The 22,179-nt window shown below is 36.4% G+C and overlaps 1 protein-coding gene across 3 annotated transcripts in view; it reads right to left on the bottom strand.

Moving 5' to 3' along the window:
- The window catches only part of SLC12A7 (solute carrier family 12 member 7), a 123,838-nt gene that overhangs the window by 32,318 nt on the left and 69,341 nt on the right, over window positions 1-22,179 (bottom strand). For all 3 annotated transcript variants that reach the window (XM_081950506.1, XM_081950504.1, XM_081950505.1), the window contains exons 8-17: window positions 20,103-20,317; window positions 19,466-19,633; window positions 15,767-15,865; window positions 13,279-13,336; window positions 12,801-12,975; window positions 9,654-9,772; window positions 8,145-8,243; window positions 6,681-6,800; window positions 3,292-3,396; window positions 2,936-3,104 (exon numbers count right to left, since the gene is read on the bottom strand). In XM_081950506.1, coding sequence (XP_081806632.1) covers window positions 2,936-3,104; window positions 3,292-3,396; window positions 6,681-6,800; window positions 8,145-8,243; window positions 9,654-9,772; window positions 12,801-12,975; window positions 13,279-13,336; window positions 15,767-15,865; window positions 19,466-19,633; window positions 20,103-20,317 — 1,327 coding nt within the window. The remainder of the gene's footprint in view (window positions 1-2,935; window positions 3,105-3,291; window positions 3,397-6,680; window positions 6,801-8,144; window positions 8,244-9,653; window positions 9,773-12,800; window positions 12,976-13,278; window positions 13,337-15,766; window positions 15,866-19,465; window positions 19,634-20,102; window positions 20,318-22,179) is intronic.

The raw sequence follows: 22,179 nt of genomic DNA, 5'->3' as shown, positions 1-22,179 counted from the left end.
GTAAAAGGTATTTAGACAATAAAAAAATATGAAGAATCTTCATGCATTTTAAGGATTAATAAGTTTCTCACGTAAGATTTTGTGAATGTGTCTAATTATGAATCTACCGTATCCCTGAAAAAAAATAGATACTTTAAATGAACAAGTGATCTGGCTAAATCAAAAGCAAAAAAGTCACAGGCTAAATGAAAACATTTAAAGATGTAAAAATTAGGAAATGAATTACTGATGGACTAATTATCACCTTTGTTACCTGGAAATTGGATTTACTTCTTAAACAGGATGCAAATTTAGCAATTTCTGTGATTAAGAAAATGGAAGAAGACTAGGTGTAATTAACTCTTCTGGTGCAATATCCTTTTGTGTTTCCAGAACTAAATATAAATTAACATAATAGCATAGCTTTTAATATTAGGAAGATTGGCATTGGACTATAGCAGTGATGGTTAACCTTTTTGGTGCCGAGTGCTCAAAGCACAAACACACCTGAATGCACGCATGCTTGCCCCAATCCCCAAAATGCAATGTAAGCGCCCCCTGTGCATGTGTGCCACCCCTGCACATGTGTGCACATTCCCTGCACATGCGCCTCACCGTGCATGTGTCCCGGGCCCCGTTTTGGCTTCCAGATTGGTGCAGGAGGTTTTTCAAGCCCAAAGTGGGGTGCGGGGGGCTCGAGATCTCTGCAGTTTCTCTCCAGCGTGCCCAGGATTTCTCTTCCATTCCTGCCTCCCATGCCTTCCCCGATCTCTGCAGTTTCTCCCCAGCATGCTCAAGCTTTCCCCTCCATTCCTGCTACGGAGAGGCACCTGCGAAGGGTGGAACCTGCAGAGATCGGTGAAGGCCCCGCCCCAGAGACGGCTGTGTGTGCCGTAGGTTCGCCATCTGGGACTATAGCTTCTCCTTGTTTTAAAATTATTCTAAATGTCTTATTGATTCCATACTTATGTATGCAAAATAACTTATATTTTGAATACATGTAGTTATGTACAGGTTACATGTAATTAAGTTACTTAGTCTTAGCCAGGGTTCAGTAATAGCTCCTGAAATATTCCTCAAGTCTATTCTTTTCTCAAGTGAAGTTTATTCTTCCATGTGTGCAGTCTATCCTACTTTATTTTGAAAAGCAAAGCACAATTTCAAAATATCATCTAATTTTAGGAAAGAGCTCTGTACTGCTATATTGCTTTTAAAATAATCAAACAGTGGGATTAAAAATTTATATCAGCAATCATTTGCAAACTGCTGAACCATTCTCTTTTCCTGAAAGTATTCCAAACAGACTTCTGAGTGTCACTATCTTGTTAAATATTTATTCTACAATTAAGTCAAAGCTGACTTCATACAAGCTGAGATTAAAGTACATTTCTCTAAGCATTTTGCTTCAAATAATCTCAAGTTTATTCTAATTCTGTACTGCAGACGATTCAAAACCTATTCTTGTGAAAAAGCCCTATTCAAAACTTTCTAAATATAGATTAAAAACAATAACATTTTATACTCTCTTTTATACATTAAATACTTTGTGCAAGAAATGGGATAGCCTGAGATATCATGCATTGAGTTCTGAATAAATTCTAACTGGAAAAAATGTAAACAAGATATATTAGTAGACCATTTTTCTTTTTGACGAATTCGTAAGTGAAAAACCTCTGAAGCACAAAGAATCTTCTACTACATTTGCTAGGTGGGTCAGGATCTGCTATGAATCATTATCTTTTGTTTTTGTGCATATCATGTTCCAATGACTTGGAATGCACTGATAACTTCTATCTGTAATGTCTATCTTCCTTTATCAACAGCAAGATGGATGGATTCGATTACAAGTTCAATACTGGATGTTCTGAAGTCCGAGGTTGGGAACAGAACACCCTGCAAAAAATTATCTATGAGGTTGTTAAGAATTAACAACTGTAGAAAAATTAAAAACCAGATTTACAACAAATCTCTCCTTTTAGTATATAGAGAGTGATCAATCTGAACTTGATGCCATTCACAGAACAGCAAACTATTGTTTATTGGGGTTTTTTTTGGGGTGTGTGTGTGTGTGGTACTATTGGAACTCCTACTACCTGGTTAAGAGACAATGTTTCCCCATATAGCGATAAGATTAATAAATCAATACATTTTATTGTTATTAAAATCAAAAACTTATAGTGATAAGGAATTCTTGCCAGAGCATGTGAAAGAAGTATCCCTGTTACAAATATCCTTCTCCGAGTGCTGCCATCTACTTTACAAAAGGTTTAGTGTTCAGTTTTCCACTAACAGTGAATATCCAATGAAGAAAATATAATTGGTCAATTCGTAAATTTGATATACATATATTTTCTTTTATAACGTAAGTTATGGTTACTTATTGATGTTATTGTTGTGATTGTGAGATGGGTAGCTATAGAATCAATTATTAAGTAAGTAAACCAACAAATAAACGTCTACCTTTTACTTCAGCACCAAATATATAGTATTATATTGCAGTTACATGCAATTCTTGACCAGCTTTTAATCACCTTCAGATGTTGACTATAGAATTATAGTCAGGATTATTATGCATGGTATTATTATGGACAATCTCAAGTATAAATGTATTTTATAAATACAAATGTTGTAAAAAGAGAGAGACTCATTGGAAGAAAAATAAAGATGATAAAAGTTCAAAGAAGAAGAAGAAATTGTTTCTTATAAATAAATATCTTATCTGCATTGACTCTCAATCTTTCATGTAGCAATGACTAGAGAAACATCTGGTATCAAGTAAGTGTTTTTACAAGTTACAAAATAGCCTTAATTCTTTGAATATTGTAAAGCTGTTTGCTAGGCAATTAACATAAAAAACAGGAACTTCCATTAGCAATTTTGTGATACTAGAAAGTAAACATGAATATGAAACCTTACAATCCTTATTTTCTTGGTGTTCATATATATATATACATACATCTTCAGCTCTTTCAGCTTCTGCATATTTATCAAGGTATGTTCCTGGGAGTACAGATCCCACAATGGTCAATCCTTTTCCAGCTTTCAATTGACAGGTAAAAGAAAGCAGCCGAGGATGTTTTACTAACTGTTCTGAATCCAAATTCAGTAGTACCAAGACTTGAGGCCTGAAGTATATAATATAAAAATAAATTGTAGTGGATGTCTCTTCAAGATCATAGTTTTCCAACACAAGGACACAGCATTTAATAATGCTACTTTCAATATATTTGCCCTATAATTTACAGGTGGCTCTCCCTGTTTTGTTTACTCCCAGATAGGATTTGATGTGTTAAATCTTAAACGCATTCTTACCTCCAATTTTTGGTATGAGGGTGACCATGGTCAACTCGAAGTAGAGCATAACGAGCAGCATTTAAGGACAAACCTCGGATTCCATCTCCCCATTCTTTTTCAGCTCTTAAAAGAAGAATTAACAAAGATTTGCAAACATTACAGGTTTGTGATAGTTCTATTTTGTTTTGATACGGTAGACAATATAGAGGCGATTCAGGGGCACAAGTTTATACATTATGCTTTATTTTAGACAAACTTCCTTGAGTGCTATCAATGGCAAATTGAATTCACATATAACAAATGTGAATTCATATGAATGCAAGATTTGTAAACTGCTTGAAACTGTAGCAACTTTTTAACAGATGTGTAATTAGAATTTACTGACTTATGGAAATGCATATAATATAATGCATTTAACATCTGCAGTCTGTTTCACCATCTTTAAATCTCTGCGAAAAGAAATACTATTTATTTAGTGGATTACAGAGTAACCAGAATGGATGATCAGGTCCTTTGAAGTATAAATAACATCACAATTAATATTTGTCATCTATATCTATATTTTACATATAAAATTCAACGTTAATATTTCATTGAAATAAATGGTCATAGCATAAACCACAATGGCACATTCATTTCACAAGTCTTGGTTGGATTCATCTTTGCTTTTGAATGTACGGAACCTTGAATAAATCCATTCCATCATTTTCTCCCAAAGTGGAAATATTTGAATAAGTAGCTTTTTCCCCAATCATGAAACAACTAATTCTCATATTTTTATTTATTTGTTTGTTTGTTTGTTTTTATTTATGAGCCCATGTAATAAGTAATTAGTGGATGCATGGTAAAATTTATCTACAGATCAAGACAACATTTTGATCTTCACCAGATATGCTGGATTACAAACTGCAAAAGCATAGGGAACATAGGCAAGGAATACATGATTTATATTTTAAAGCATCCAGTGAGCATTAACTTGCTTATTCCTACTATATGTAATCCATTTTTTATATATTCCGAGTAATATTTCTTGAAATAAAAGTACAAAATAGCTGAAAAATACCCATGGAATAAAGATATTAAATACCGTATTTTTCGCCCTATAAGACGCACTTTTTTACTCCAAAAAAGAGGGTGAAAATCTGGGTGCGTCTTATAGGCCGAATGTAGCCACCTGGGCAGTGGTGGGTTTCTGCTGGTTGGTCAATGAACCTGGAAGCCCCGGCCCTGTCACTCACTCCCAAGTCCTTGGCGTTTTTTTGCATCGGGGCTTGCTGCATGAGAGAGGGAGCAAAGACCTTTTCCGGATTGGTGGTGGTGGAGGTGCGGGCCCGTATTCACTAAAGCAAGTCCGGGGAAGTCCTTTGCGCCAGCTGGAAAAGGTCTTCACTCCCCCCCTTGCAGCATGCCCCGATGCAAAAAATGGCGAGATCTCTTCTCAGAAATGTCTTCTCGGGCTGGCCGGATCTCTCTCCAGATCTTGCGGCTTTTTCAGGGTTTTCTTTTTAAAAAACACCTGTCCGAACTATCGTGAAAACCTGCGATGTTGCTTTGGGAGGGGGCAGGCGGCAGCACTTGCCCCTGCCGCCCTCCCTGGGCACCTGCAGCCTTGGAGCCTGCAGCTTTAAAACAAGCTTTTGCACAGCTGCCCGTCTTTCCCCTCCGAAAGCAACCTCGCAGGTTTTCAAGATCGTCTGCAGAGGCATTTTTTAAAAAGAAAACGGTCTTTTTTGGGGGGGGGATGGGCTGTGCATGGAGGAGCTGGCGGTCAGGGCGCCCTGAAGAAACGCCAGCCAGCATGTCCCTTAAGGGCAAGGGCAGCAGCGCTGCGCCCACCTCTGCCCTGCCCACTTCTCAGCAACGCGCCCCCACCTCCTCCTCCTCCTCAGCAGGCAGGCCAGGCAGGGGCGTGGGCACGGCTCAGGAGGGAGCAGCCAACGGGGGGGGGCCTCTGGCCAGCCGGTGGCTGGCGCGAACTCCTCTCCTGTTCCTTCTTCTGCGGGGGGTGCTGCCTTGGTTTGACAGCCACCTCGTTTCCAATTGGGGGGTGGGGGAGAAATCCTCTGCATGGATCCCCCCAATTGGAAGGAGGAGGCTCCATCCGCGGGGGGAGAGATCCCCCTCACATTCCTCATCTTCCTGGATGGGCTCCAGATCAGTGAAGCATCCTCTTTTTTAACCAGGCGATCTCTGTCTGTCTGCCCCTCTCTCCGTCCCAACTGGAGAACAACCTTTTCTGTCCCCTTACTAGCCCATCCGGGAAGATGAGGAACACGAGGGGGATCCCTCCCCCCCGCGGATGTGCTCCGAACCAGCGGAGCTTCGTCCTTCTTTTTAAGCAGGCAGCTATCAGAGAGAAAAAGGCAGCGCGGCTTGTGCAGCCGAAGATCGCCTGCTTAAAGATCGCCTGCTTAAAAAGGACGAGGCTTCTTTTTAAGCAGGCGATCTTTAAGCAGGTGATCTTCGGCTGCACAAGCCGCGCTGCCTTCTTCTCTCTGATAGCTGCCTGCTTAAAAAGAAGGACGAGGCTCTGCTGGTTCGGAGCACATCCGCGGGGGGGGGAGGGATCCCCCTCGCGTTCCTCATCTTTCCGGATGGGCTGGTAAGGGGACAGAAAAGGTTGTTCTCCAGTTGGGACGGAGAGAGGGGCAGACAGACAGACAGACAGAGACACACACACAGAGACACACACACACACACACACAGAGTGAGTGATTGAGTGAGTGACAGACAGACACACGCACACACACATGTACACACAGAGTGACAGACAGAGAGGAAGGGAGGAGAGAGAAACACAGAGAGAGAGAGGGAGGGAGGGAGAGTGAGAGACAGACACACACACACATACAGAGTGACAGATGGAGGAGGGAGGAGAGAGAGAGACAGAGATACAGAGACAGACAGACACACAGAAAGAATGACAGAGAGAGACAGAGAGGGGGGGAGGGAGAGAGAGACAAAGAGCTACACAGAGAGAGAGAGACAGACAGACAGACACACAGAGAAACAGAAAGAGAGAGAAAGAGAAAGAAAGGCAGAAAAAATGAAAAAAGAAAAGAAAAAAAAGAAAGTGGGAGAGAGAGATGAAAGAAACAAACAAAGAAAGAAAACTTATGACCACAATTGAGCCCAAAATTGAGTGGCAATTGAGCCCAAAAATCTTTTTTTTCTAGATTTTCCTCCTTTAAAATTGGGTGCATCTTATATTCCGGAGCGTCTTATAGGGCGAAAAATACGGTAATCAGTGTCTTTTTAAAAGAACATTGCAACAAAATTAAATACTAAATTACATATACTGTAAGTAACACTTTTAATTAAATCTTTTACGTTCATGTCATAAAAATTATTTTCCACCAAGTGTATGAATGTTTTTAATCAAACAATAAATAAATATGCATGCTTACCCTCTATATTCTATGTATTTATAAATACATCCTGCAATTAGCATGGCAATCAAGGCATAGTACCAAGAGCAAATGAACATCAAAGCAAGACACAAACTCATTCCTAAGAATGAAAGAGTCCTGAAAGGAAACATGTTCTTAGTTGGTCAAAGTTATGTATATGTTCTACTTAATCTAACACAACGACAGTGTTTCTAAACTAACATCATTCAATATACATACTTAACAGAATAATGCAAATACAATCATTAATCATCTTGCTATGCCTGGCTTTTATCAAGGTACTCAAGGCAATGTAAAATAATCCTATGGTTTCAATGTTATAAAATGAACTGGTGTTCACAAATTATAATGCTAAATTTATAACATAAAGTTGTCTCTCTAAATAGAAAAAGGTAAAGATTTAAAATTATTCCAAAGATGTACCCATAAATCAATTTTCTTTTGGAAATATATGCATGTTCCATCAGATACTGATTCTTTCTAATCTACAGTATTTTTTTCATAGTAAAAACAAAACTACAGCATTAGCTGGTTTGTTATATGTTTTGATTGTTACCTGCCAAGCGTTTCATGGTTTAGGATATGGGCACCTCTCTATAGTATCTACCCACTTACATAGTAGGGTGGCTCACTCTGTGTGACTTGCTCTACTATCATTTTTTTGGAATTATGCAAGTGGGCCTTTTCAAATGCTGTTCCTGTTTTAAGGAACAGCATTCCAAATGTCTAAGTGGAGGCCTCCCTTCTGCTCAAAAAATCCATTAAATCCTGGCTAATTCATCAGGCCTTGGGTGCATAATAGTATGTGTTCCCTCTAGGAAAAGAAGGTATCTTTTGCTTGATTACTATTGGATGAATAAAGATTTCCGGTGCTATATATTTCTATATATTATTGTCGTTGTTGTTATAAATTGGGGGTGATTTAATCTGTACTCTTTGTTTCAATATAATTTACAAGGGTTGCAATTATACCATATCCGTCAAAGTTGGTTTCATTCACTGTGGTTTTATAAGACCAGTTACATAGATTCATACATAAATGCTCTGTACTAAATTTCCAGTGCAACCCACTGCTAGATTATCTATTTTCTAGAATATGCATTAGAAGTCTATAAATAAAAAATTATAAATGTCATTTTTAAGGAACGTTTATAAGTGAAATTGTATGTGTAAGTCTCTTTAAGTTCAAATTTATTCACATACGTTCAATTCCTATATTATGTTCAGTTAAAAATAATACTTTGTTCTTGCTATCTATTTCCCTGCTCTTATATGGAAATAATGAGATTTATTATTACTCTCTTCCTCTATTTCTTATACAAAATTATATTCTCTTGTAGAATGCTGAAATAAATGAGCAAATAAAAATATTTTATAACTAAAAATATAAGTTATCTTTAAAAAGAATAAATGTATGAACCTAATGCTTCCAGAATTAAATTAGTAAAGAACATGGTGTACCAGTGATAATATCTGAAACGAGGTCTCCAGTTTGGTGTTCGGAGAAGAGTCTGAAGTGCACATGCCAAGTTCACAAACAGATAGCACATAAGGAAAAACCTAGGGGGGGAAAACATGTTTATAATTTAAATGAATGGCACTATTCACTCAAGACATGAGAACAGAGATAGACCAGTCAAAGAAAAAGAAGAGGACAAGGTTACGGATAGAAACTGCAAAAAGATTTCTGATGTTATAACAAGCAGGTCCAGACAATTTTTGTAATTTAGTGATGAGGCATGTGATTTGTTGCCTTTCTGCAGTTTCAAAAAAGCAAAGGTTCCTTTCAGACTAACACAAAAACTGAATTTTGAGGTATTAAAAAAGAGACAAGAGTGTGATTCTATATTACACTTCACAACATTAAATAAAAAGGCAATTGTTCCATAATATACTATAAGGCCTATCCCAATTTTGTGTTTTATGAGTTTGATGCTCACTAGTGAAAGAAAGTAAAAGGCTGGTAATAGAGAAACAAATAACACATTTATCCATCAGATTTTTAACATCTTTGTCGGTAAGAGAGACAGGAAACTTCTTCCTGAATCTAATTCTGTGGGGAAAGTCTAAACAGACACACACAACCTTGTCATGTCACCTTTAAAGGGGAAATTTTCTCCTTCTCCATGGCCACTGTAAACAGGAAACCTACAGTACATTTCTTGGTATGGTCTCCCTATCTTGGGGTTACAAATGTGCTGCAACCTCATGCCATGCAGAAAGACTGAAAATGTACGCAATGAGTGCTTGGTAGTGCAATACTACCATCCAGATTCAAAGGGCAAAAAAAATGACCAGGAGATTTGTGAGCACCACGTGTCTTTCTTTCATATAAGCACTTATCCCAACAACTTTGGCTCTGTGCCATCTAACCAGCTGAAAATGGGGAACGTCTGATTGAATGACATATTATAAGCGAAGCAAGTGCTCGGTCAGTAGTCTCAGGCAGAGAACAAGGTGCAGTTTCTCTTACTTTCTCAGACCAGTACTCTCAAATCATCACCAGTGTATATATTGTTACAAATGCAGGTAAGAAATTGTGTTAAATTTGCAGGAGAAATTCTCAATCCATCTTTCATTTTCTCTTTCCCCCAATCTGCCTACCCAATTGTTACTGTCTGATATTGTTTTTAATATAAAATTATTATGTATTTTTGATGAAACTAAACATCACACTATCTCTCTTGCATCTGTTATTTCAGTAGTCTTCTTTTTATGTAAGAACGACTTCTTAAAATATTTTATTTTGGCTAGTATTCTTCAGTCTTAGCTTTCGGGTTTTATTAAAGCAATTCTATTCCTTTTAAAATTGTTCTATTAATTTTGTCTTTTGGATATTGTCTCTGGAACCCCTTATGACTTGATACCCAATTTTGCCGGAGTGCTTCCTAAAAATAAGACCGCAATTTTAAAATAATTTTAAGTTAAATTGCAAGACAAATATGTTAAAATCTACAAAGACATACGTACATGGAGAGTATTGGAGCCACACTATCCAGAGAAGCAATAAGAATTCCAATCTCACAAATAAATGCAGTAAGGAGCAAAGCCCATGTAGGTTCTCCATTTGCTTTTCCATGACCAAACACCTTAAAAAAACATAATTGTGTTTAGTGAAAAGGTACAATATACTCAGTTCAAATTAATTATCAACTGCAGTAATTATCTGCTATAATTTTTGAAGGTCACAAATCTGAAGCAGCTTAGTTCAAAACAAATACCATATTTTTCACTCCATAAGACACACTCCCCTCCCCCTTGCCAAAAGTAGGTGGAAATGCATCTCATGGAGCGAATATTGCATCCTTTGGTGAATAGCAGCCAGGCCGCAGCAGCGGGGTCCTTTTACAGTGTTGAACTCCACCTATTCTGTCTTTGTCATTGTCCGCTTCTTCTGTCTCTATTCCACAGTGCAGGAGTCAATTGGCAGAACTGGCACAAGAGAGGACACCTATCTGTGGTCCTCTTAGGCTCCGCCTCGTTTTGTTCCCCCTCCTCTAAACCTAGGTGCGTTTTATGGTCAGGTGCATCTTATAGTGCGAAAAAATAGTGTATATTTCAAGCTTAGATTGGCATACCATATTTGGAATACAGGTAGATTTAAAATGGCAATTGGAACTCAAATTTCCATTGCTAAATGATGGCTATTCATGTAACCCCAGTTGCCATGATCAACTCCCTGCCAACTTCCCAAAACCAAGTCAGCAAAGAAGCCAGCAGGAAATTGCAAATCCACGCAGTTCACAAGCAGGCCAACAAGCGGATACGTGGTTGCTGCCAAAGGGATACGCAAAGGGGCAAGGGAGGGATAGCGAGACTCAGGACAAAGTGCATACGTATATGCAAGGGAGGGACACTAAGCATGGGGGGAGATGTTCAAAAGTGTGGTATCGAAGGGGTATGCAGGAGTGTGTGAAGGAGGCGGCTCAGAATTGAAAGGGAGGTGTATATAGTGAACTCAGGTAAGAGGCACATATTGCTAGCAAAAGCGAGCACTAAAATATGCAGGTAATAAAGAAAATGTGGCAGAGGAGACATATATTTGTATAGTGAGTCTGGCATGGCAGGATGGGAGGGGGATGCAATTGTGGGGAACAGGGGGGAGAGATAGGCAGGGTGAATGTTATAGCACCTCTGCGGTCATTGCTGTGGTGTTGCAATATTCGTAATTTTGGGACTATGTCGTAAATATTTGGGAGGGTGTTATCCTGTAACTTTGAATAGTCATTAAGGAAACTGTCATAACTCGAGGATTACCTGTATTATTATCATCACAGAATATTTTGAAGCTATAAAGTCATTTGATTGACTTGCTTAGTGTGTTATATGAAAGTCAATGAGGTTGTAAACTATTAGCTTATCATGAGGACTTAAACCAGTTTTGGGTTCTTCAGTAGTCCAGGTATTTTTAAACTTGGTGATATTATATATCTCTAAGGCTAAAGTAATTTGTGTCAATTCCCCAATAAATAACCAAATAAAAGTGCTGTGGTTGGTGGATGATGTTGACTGACTGTCAGATTTAGAGGCTTGTCAATCTTCACAGAATCCATTTCCTGCCTCCTCCATGGACTTGCCTGGGCAAAACTGCAGGAATTTGGGGCTGTGCTCCAAAGCAGGAGCCTTGTCGACATGGTTGTATGCTTTCCAAACAACTGCAACTTCTCTCCGGGAGTCTCACATTCCCATACTTTGATAATTCTTGCAGAGAGTTAGGTTCAGAGAGTATAAAGGAGACACATGTATGGCCTTAACAGATTAGGGCTCCAAGATTTGGGCTGCAAAATTCTGGACATTTATTAGATTGCCCAAAGAGATACTAAAAACTAATTTTCAGTGAAGTTGTCCAGATTTTTGTGGCTCAAATCTAGTAAACATATAATAAATGTCAAACTAGGTTTATAGCTGCTTACAATAACCTCTGTTCTACTGAGCATAGTCAATAAACTGCAGGGACAGCTCAGTCCTGTAGATCAATCTTGTAATTGCAATTTTACAACAGGAAGTCAGTAATTCCCTTTCACTAAATTTGATCCCTGTATCATGAGCCTGAAAATTTCCCTTTGGTGTCTTATCCCTTAAGCATAAAAACAGATAATATGATTCATTTTAATGACATATACTTGATTTGCCTTGATCTTTCCTCTCCTCCCTTTCCCCCCCAATTTTATTACTTCTTCACTTGTCTGGAATGACTCCTGTGTGGCTGTGGCTATCATAGACTGTGACCTAATCAATGTACATACATCGCCATTCTGATGCTGATGTGATGAAAAGAATACCCTGCAGCAGGCAGACATGACAGCGGCAACTGTTGCTGCAGTTATAGTTAGCAAGCAGCAGCAACAGACTTATTGTACTGTCCCCTGCTTTATTTAGCTCAGCTGAATTGCTCTGTAAGCCACAGCAGGTGAAATGAGGTCAAATCGGTCTGTAAGGATTGCTGCTCTGAACAGACAACCATCAGTTAATTCTTTAGCCCGATCTATGTAAGTAATATATATCTTCTGGTTCCTGGCCCCATCTCCTCTCCACCCACTTAATCTAAAGGAGTTCAGTTGTGCTTCTCAGCAGCAAGAAGTGACATGATCAATGGCCCGCTTAACACAGTAGCCACAATATGTTCCATTTGAAATTCCAATTCATACAGAATAGAAATATGACATTCTTTAGAATATAGAAATTAAGCAAAGCCAAATTGAAGAGGGCGCTCTGCTTCCCAAGGAAGAGGTAGACTATAAAGGTGTGTGTGTGTCTGTGTAAAGTTGATTGATGTAGGATTTAAATGAGGGGTGGGGTGTGATGGAGAAAAGTGGGATGGAAATTCAAGATTTTCTTGCAACCGTAGGCTATTGTGGCTCTCCTCTTTAGATATCATGTGATTCAGTAATCTTGACCTGATATCATGATATCAGAACTTCTCTTGCATCATAAGGCTTAAATGTCCTTTTTCTCTTATAGGCTATGACTGCCTTAAAAACCGCTCAATAGTTACCACCATCTGCACAAGTGGAGCAAAACTACAGTTAAAGAAATGAATAAAATACCCACCAAATGGATTCTTTTTATGGCAAGGATGTAAAAATAGTAAAAAAATAAACAAACACAGAAATTCACCTGAAGAAATGGAACAATGCCATCTCTTGCAATTGCCTGCAGTAGCCGGGGGGCACCAGTGAGACTCTGAAGACCAGCACCACATGTGGAAAAGAATGAACCAATTACAATAACCCATGGAGAGGGCCATGCCAACGTACCAATCACTAGGTTTCCATTAACTGCTTGTCCAAATCTTGTGGGAAAGAACACATGCAACATTAAACAAACAAGGAGAGCTAAATAAATTATACACATAAAATCGCTAACTCAATTTTAAAAACTCCTTTCAGAAAAATTTGGAGGTGTGGGCATACACACATTTCTTACGATGAACAAAAATGCACCCGAGAAAGGACATCTGTTTTCCCCCCATAAAAGCTGCTTTTGAGTTCTCTAGTATTTAACTTTCTCATTCCACACATTCATTCAGTTATTATATCTTTATTTTAAATTCATAGATTTTAAAAAGAACTGGAGAAAAGATCTTTCTACATACTTGTCTCTCAAAACCACGCCTTCTATGCAGGCTCCAAAAAGAATTATACAGGAAAGATCTGTAAAATAGGACTCAAGGAGCTTTAAAGCAAACAAAATTGAGAGAAGTTCTTTAATACTCTGTGTACACCAGGATTATAGAACGTTTTGAAGTAAACAGTAATTGTGTTGAGAAAGAGTTGGATATTTAATTAATTCTATCACAGAAATTTGCACTCTAGTATTTAACCTTGTTTGTGACTTGGATCTGCAAAACTTCCGCCAACTCTTCCTTTTGTCTTAATGGTATGTTCTTTGTCAAAATCTTTATTTTCAAACCTGCTACTTTTCCGTACTCCTCTATTCTTTCTAACAATTTGGGTGCTGTCTCTAGTGGATTGTCAAGAATAAAAACCAAGTCATCTGCAAACGCTTGTAGCTTATATTCTTTTTTTTTAAAATTTTCATTCCTTTTATTTCTTCTTTTCTAATTTTTCTGTTTAAGACTTCTAATGTTAAGACAAATGGTAATGGTGATAGTGGGCAACCTTGTCTCGCACCTCTATTTCAATAGAATCTGTCAATTCTCCATTTACTATTATCTTTGCTGTTTGTTTATGATATACCATTTGTATAGTTTGAATAAATTTCTTATCAAAATTCATCTGTTCTAATTGTAAGAACATAAATTGCCAATTCACATTATCAAAAGCCTTCTGTGCATCAAGAAACATCAAAGCCATTTGTTTTTCGGGATGGGCCTCATAATATTCCAAAGTATTCAAAATCATTCTCATATTGTCTTTAATTTGTCTCTTTGGTAAAAAGCCATTTTGATCAGAGTGGATAAACTATTTAAGTAAGTCTCTCTGCTAATATAGATGCAAATAACTTGTAATCTGAATTTAATAAAGAGATTGGTCTATAATTCTTGGTTTGTGTTAAATCACTCTCCTCTTTGGGTAGCAATGTAATATATGCTTCTGACCATGATTTAGGTATTCTACTTTCAGACATCACTTCATTCATAACTTCTAAAAGTGGGAGGGACAAGGATTCTTCAAATGTTTTGTAGAATTTCACTGGTAATCCATCCGGTCCCGGGGCCTTTCCATTATTTTGTTTCTTAAGTGCTTCCGTTAGCTTCATCATCGTTATTTTACCTTCCAACATTGTTCTGGTTTCATCTGGTATCTGGGGAAGATTAGCATCCTGTAAGTATTTTTTGATTCCTCTCTCTTCTATTTTCTCTTGTTCATACAGCTTAACATAATAGTCTTGTATAATTTTCTTCTTCTCAGCATTTCCATACTGAATTTGTCCTTGGTCATCTCTTAGCTGCAATATTTTCTTTGCTTCTCTCTCTTTTTTCAATTTATATGCCAACCATCTGCCTGGCTTATTTGCATTATTAAAATAGTTCTGTTTGGTGCCTCTAATTTTTTGTGCCAATTCTTCTTTTTTCCAGTAGATCTATTTTATGTTTAATTGTATCCATTTTTATTTTAACATCTTTTTTTTTTTTGTGGAGATCTGTGTAACTCTTTTTCAAGTATTTTATAATCGTTCTCTAGAGCTTTATGTGTTTGTCTTTTCTTCAAGTTTCTCTTCTTTATATAATCCATTATTAGTCTTCTAGTAACAGCCTTCATTGTGTCCCAAAGATTCTGCATTGATGTATCTTCTTTTCTATTTTCTTTAAAGAAAAAGGCCAGTTCTTTTTCTATTTCCTATACAAAGTCTTTGTCTTTCAATATGGTATTATTTAATGTCCATCTAGATCTTGTCCTTTGGCCCTTCCATTTGATTATAATTGGATTATGATACGCCCAGGTGCTTGCTTCAATCTCAATTTCTTGTACATTACAAATCAATTCCATTGAGGCCCATATCATATCGATTCTGGAAAGTGATGAATGTCTATTTGAATAAAAAGTATATTGTTCTTCTATAGGATTTCTTTCTCTCCAAATATCTTTCAAATTTGTTTCATCTATCATCCTGAAAAAGGATTTCGGAAGCAATTTTCTATTTAACTTTGTTGTTGTATGTTTTGTAGTCCACCTAACATTTCAAAACTGTATTATTTGTAATGTGCTAATATAGTTATTATTTCTTATAATCTCACAATATACTGTCAATCCTTCTAGTGTAGATCTAGTATTTATTAAATGTAACTTTTATTACTATTATCTTACATTTCATTGATTTTTCCTTATGAGACAAAGTATGCATGTCAAATAATAACATTATTCATTCCTATTCACAGAGAGGTAAATGATTTCAACTCATAGTCTGGTTAATTCTAATTTTAAATTTTTATATAAATAAAAATCTAAAACTTAAATGAAACATTAAGAATTCTGCAAAAACTAGAATTTGCTGTATTATACAGTAGTAAGTTATTTGCTTTGGAGTATATACAGTACAGATGGCTAACTATATTCTAGTATATGTACTAAATACAGAAATGAAGTTAAGATGTTCTTGAACTTGCATAAAAAAGATACAGATAAATGATGTTGTTGAGATGGCTAAAATTGTTCCAGTTGGAATAGATTTTTGAGCATCCCGAAGATCTCCAGACCGATTTGAACCTGCCATAATACCTAAACACAAAGACAAAGTAATCCATTAAAAATGTCATTAAGGAACAGAGCAATCTACTTAGTTAATCATTTGAACTGAATTTAATAAAAATTTAAATGTTTATATAAGCAGCAACAAACTAAGCTTAACCCACATTCATTCATTCATTCAGAAAATTAGACAATGACCAATTATGATTTAAAACAAATTTCAAATACAGACTATCAGAAAATGGGAAAGCAAATAAGATTTGGGAAAGTAGAAGGAAAATAATTATTTTTCAAAATGTAGAAGGGTATTGAGCCAGAAAAATGTGTTTTCTATTCTTCCTCATTGGTTAGTTGGTTTATTTATTTATTGGATTTATACAGCCCATTCACTCTCAGTGACTCTAGGAGGCTTACAAACAATAAAAATCCCAAAATAAAAAGAATAAAATCAACAATTCCCCAATTGTGTTTGTTTTACTTATGAATAGGCCATCTGTGTTGTATTTTCTCTCTGTAAAAATAGAATTTAGCTACTTAATTGACCCCTAAATTATTGTCTATTTATGCACATTCATATTATATGCTTATTGATGATGACTAGAAAACAAAGAATTAAGATTACATAATCTTAATTGAAAGCAGATGCAAAAAGTCCCACAAAATAGAATTTAGAACTCAGGAAATTATGTTGTTTTATAAATGTAGTTGTACTTTGGACTGCTTGGAACTACAACCAGAATGAGGGTCTACTTAATTCCACCTAACAGAATAATCCATTTGCTGAAATCCACTGGAGAGGAACAATTTTACTTCTACTGTCGATGACTACAAATTCCTTATATCTCTTATATTAAAAATGCCACCAAATATACAAGCATGTATCCTCTTATTAACCTTAACAGCTGGCCAACAAGAATATTTTTTCAGTGGGAGTATTTGTTTACCATGAAGCAGATTAATTTCTGAATAATATGCACACATATGCCAAAGGCTGAAACTGAAATCTACCTTAATTTGCCACAAACAATGATATATAAGAAGATAGTGCAAGAGTTCAAATTTTCCATTACTGGATGGAGATGTTTCAGACAATTTATTGTTAAGAATGTGTAACCATGATGACTGTATGACATTTCAACAGTATCTTTTACATGAGGGAACACATTCGGATACCCTCTTTCATTACTCAGGGAAATCAAAAGAACACAGAGGCTGCATTTTAAGGCACAGTAAGAGCCTCTGACAAATTTCCAATTTAATTTCTACTTTGGCATAAAGCATGATCAGATATTTTCTAGGTCATTACTAAGTTTCATGTTTCCTTTTTAATTAGATTATATTTCAAATCAGGGATACCAAAACTGAAGACATATGAACAGTGGAAAAGAATTTGGAGACATTAGTGAACACAGAACAGATTATTCTATGTGCCGAACAGCAAAGTTTTTTCAGGAATTACCTCAGGTGAATTTAAAACAAGCAGATTTTTTCAGTAATCCAATATGTATGCCAATTTTTAGAATCTGTTTTGCCTATATGAAGTTATGAGATATGGAACAAACCTACTCCATGGACATAAGACAGTTATTAATAATGCTATCACATTCTTGTTCTGTACTGTTTGAGCAGTGCAGGCGACATGGAATGAGTAAGGGAACTACTTGAACAAGATAGCATAATATAGAGATAAGGTCTACTACTCAGAATATTCCAAAAGATTTCTTGGCAAAAAGTAAAAAAAAAGTTAGGAAGCTTAAGCAAAAGAGAGTGTTTAAAATTGTTGATACAGAGCATTGAAAGTACTCAGAAAATACAAAAGTTCTTTTTGGATGCTAGGGCAAAATAATGCTGACCCTTTAGAGGGATTTAAGCATTATTAGGGACTTTTCAGCAGGAGCTTCCTGTTAAATTTACGTCAGCTTTCTGGAGCTGAATGATAAAAGAAATTAATACTGGCTTGGCTGTGGTTTAAATTCTAGAGATACCAGTCTCCAAGGACAGGTGAGGAACTCTTCTGTATCAGGATCTGCATTTGGGAAAATCAGTATTTCAAGCAACAGAGCTTGTGACAATATGCAGCAAGGAGAAAGTACAGCTGAAAAAAATAAATCTTTTTTAATTGAAGGAATATGGAGGGAAAATTCTTCCTTTTTAATTACACTATTTCATTTTAGGTATTATTTTGCGAAAAAAAGGAAACATTTTGCTACTAAAAATCTATTTTTAGGAGCAAAGCACAGCAAACCCCACTTGTTTGAGAGATAGAGTGTGTATATATTGTAGATTGTAAACTATTACAGGGGGAAGGCTATTACAAATAAGCCATACACTCTTTAAAGTAATAAAGAGATGGCCAAATTGCTTATTACAAAAGATAAGAAAAAGATGGGGAGAAGTGGAAAGTAATGCAGTAAAATTTATTGGGACTCCCAATTTCAAAAACTTATTTATTTATCATGTTTAAGAACCATCCCTCCCTCAGAGACAGAGTTTTGGTGAAAGTCCTTATGTGTTGAAGTTATTGCTATACTAAATTCTTGGGCAGTGAAGGAGACAAAAATAAAAAATATCAGCTAACCAGGATCTGAATGAGTATATTGACTTGAAATATGTCAAAACGATTTGGTTGCATGCAAAGGTGTTTACTGGTGTGGTAGAGTTTGTGCTGTCAATGAAGAAACTGTTCTTCTCCTCCACCAGTATTTGTTTTACTCAAAGATGTATATAGAAGTCGTACAGAGGCGAGACCTACAAAGAGTGTGTTTCATTACTGCCTTTTCCAGCCTTGTAAAAATAGATATGAGGTTGGGGGCTGCTTTCCTTGAATCCAAACACAAACTGAATAATTTCTGCTTGGTCTCTTAATGTTTCATTCTTGATGCTAACATTAATTCAAGGTTCTACTAGAGATGTTTCAGGAGAAATGGATTATTTGGTTGCGGTACAGTATTGTTTTAACGTGTTTAGTAAGCAGGCTATGTAGATGGTGGAGCCTATTTCTCTTGGAAATCACCTTTGATATCCCTTTCTGTTGTTTTCCTTGCAAATAAGCTCATCGAGTATGAAATGTGAAAGTACGATAATATCATATCCACTGATCCACTGTCATGGGTACTGTATTCTTCAATTTGGCACTTTTAAAGTATTCATAAAAATGTATCAATAGTCATAATTTCCAAAATGCTTTTTTTCAAAAGGCAACTAGGCTTTGTTTTTTCCTTGAAGATGTTTCGCTTCTCATCCCAAAGGCTTCTTCAGTTCTGATTGGTTCTGTCAGATCCCAAAAGGAGAAAAGACATGTGGGGATTCTTCCAAGCAGAATTCCTTATTGATCCACACTTACAAGCAGACTCTTGACAAACTGAAGTACTCTGCTATTTACATCAACCATATACTCTGAGAGCTATTAGGCAGGGATTGTCCTCACATTCTTTTTCTCACATAAAATATCTGGACTGAGCTGGGAATTGAGCGTGCTACATTCCTTCACCAATTATCTAGACTGCCATTTATTCTTACATATGTCATTGTGTGAGGTTAGGACCCTGAAATGCTGCTCAACAAAATTTTATATAAATAATTTATAGTAACTACATTTTCTTACAGGAGCCAGAAAGGATGAAACAATACCTGTCACAGAAGGAAAATAAATCCCTACTAGCATGGTGAAATAAGTCATGATATCTGTATAAATGTAATAGACTTCTTCATCTTTTTCTTCTTCTAAAACAGGAACTGAATGAAGATCCTGTTTTTCCACAATTGTTCCTTTGTCTGAATAGCTGCTCCACAAATTATCTACCATGGAAAAAAACACAAGATTTTGTTCACTCACAACCATTTTTTTAAAATATATAAAAATATATAAACCTGATGCAAAAATCTTTAAACTTATTCTCAGTACGCATTCTGTCCCAAACTTATCAATTAGAAAGCTTTCTCTATTTCTGGGGGAAAAATATCTACTTCATAAAAATGATATGTTGGATGTAGCCAACTGAAACTGTGGGAAAAGTATCATGTATAGCTAGGACAAATCAAACCGGAAACGTAAAGCAGCTGAACATATGCAAAAAATAAATCAGGAATTCAAAGTTAAATGGACAGAGAAAAGGGGTTAAACAAAGGCTGCCATTTGTTTTGGGTCTCCATTAAATTAAGGAACTATTTGTATTGATCATATTGACAAAATTATTATCAGTTGAAAATCACTAGTTCAAAAAAAATTTAATTCCCAAAATCATTTCCACTAAAATTCCAGACTCACCAAGTAAGACTCGACTTTTAATTCCAGGAATACCTTGGATTTCTGTGACATTATTTAACTGAAAATATTCATCACAAGTAGCATTTAAATTGGGATTATTGCCACAAAACCATCTCCACAATTGGGTAGTTACTGTTATGTTGTTTGTTTCAATATATTTAGCACACGGAAAATCCTTATCTTTTGCTAGGGTACGGTTTCCAAGAAGACATATGCTAGAAAATATAATTAAACAAATAATTTAAAAGGTATGTTTTATTATTAAAAATACAAATTAAAGACAATACATCTTTAGCTGTTATTGACATCTATATCCTACTTCTATATTATATTAACAGATCCAATCATAAAGGAAATAGTCTACAATAAACTTAAATTACTTTTTATTAATGTCATTTGGCATCAAAATATTTTGAAAAGAGTGCTATTGGATTTTTTTTTTTAAAGAAGCAATGGGAACAAGAGAAAGGGGTTAGGAATGAAGTAACTTCTGGAATTGTTGCTGTTTTATTTTAAATGGCTGCAATGTAGATGAAAAGGATATATAAATGTTCAAAGAGAGCCAATTTGGTGTAATGGTAAGGCACAAGGCAAGAAACCTGAAGCCTCTAAATTTTAATCTCAATTTAGGCACAAAGGCTGCTAGGTAGGTTTCAGCCATTTCCCCTTCTCTCTCAGCCCTAGGAAACAGGCAATGGCAAACCACTTCAGAAAATCTTGTCAAGAAAACTACAGGGAGTAGTCTAGACAGTTGCCAGGAGCTAGCATTGATTTGAATGTGCACACATACAAGTGTTCACATTTCTTTATTTGGGTTGAACAAAGGTTTCAAAAGAGGTCTTTCTTAAAATTTCGATGTAAGTATGGTGCACCTCTTTGGAATTATTAAAGCAACAGCATTGTGTACAAGACTAGTGTAGTGTAAGACCCATGTGGCTGCTTTGAAAGCTTTTTCTGATTGTCTATATGAGTGTGCACGCACAGATACGTTGCTCTCTTCCCAATGTAATTGTCTATTATGTGGGTTATTATTTAGATAGTAAAGTATCAGGTAGTAAGGAAACCACTCTTCCACAAACTGAAATGTATAAATGATTGAAGATCATTTACAATCTGTGAAGAACATAGGAAGTAGATTGAGAAAGTTCATCAGTGTGGGTGGCACAATCATATACTTAGAGGAATTGCAATAGAAATTAAAATGTTGACAACCACAAGAAAAACATTGGTCTTCTTTGAGCGTTTACCTGAACATGGAAAAGGCTGGGTACAGAATGGATAAAGCTGGATACAGAATGGGGTTTCACAAGCTATAGTTCCCAAATGTCCCTTAATATGTATCTAGGACATCGAAAGAACAGCTATATTTCCAGAATCAGAAGCAAATGTCCTTCTCTATGTGAACTGGGATCTTAATAAAGTAAGGTCCCAGATCCCACAGATATACTCATATTCAAGCAAATGGAAATATAACCATTTTATTTTAAGCCAGTTGAGGTAACAATGTGTGTATTCTATGCTCTATTCAATTTAAAAGTTCTGTGCATTCAAAAGAATGCAGAAGATGACTAATGAGTGCTCTTGATTGTTTTGTAGAACCTGGAAGGCCTCCTGCACCAACCTGTAAGCCAAAACTGCGTGCAGGGAGCCATGTGTGCCCCCCACTTCTGATTTTGGGCCTGGAAAGGCTTCTGCACCAACCTAGAAAGCAAAAATGCACGAGGGGAGGAACATGCACAGGGGACGCCCATGCATGTGTAGGGGTTGCATACACAAGGGGAAGGGCACATGCACAAGATTGCAATCGCAGGGGTGGGGTGCATGCACATTGCATTTTGAGGTTTCACATGTTTGCATACTTTGGGCACTCGGCACCAAAAAGCTTAGCCATAACTGACCTAGGATGATTCAAGGGCTTGAGCTGACCTAATGCAAACATCACTAGCATTATTGGCTATTGTGTGTGTATGTATGTATGTATGTATGTATGTATGTATGTATGTATGTATGTATGCATGCATGCATGTGTGTGTATATATATATATATATATATATATATATATATATATATATATAT

Source organism: Natrix helvetica (genome assembly GCF_964273705.1).
Source record: "Natrix helvetica genome assembly, chromosome: 4".
NCBI lineage: Eukaryota > Metazoa > Chordata > Lepidosauria > Squamata > Natricidae > Natrix > Natrix helvetica.
Note: the sequence above shows the minus strand (reverse complement) of the source record. Positions and strands in the feature narration are given on the sequence as shown.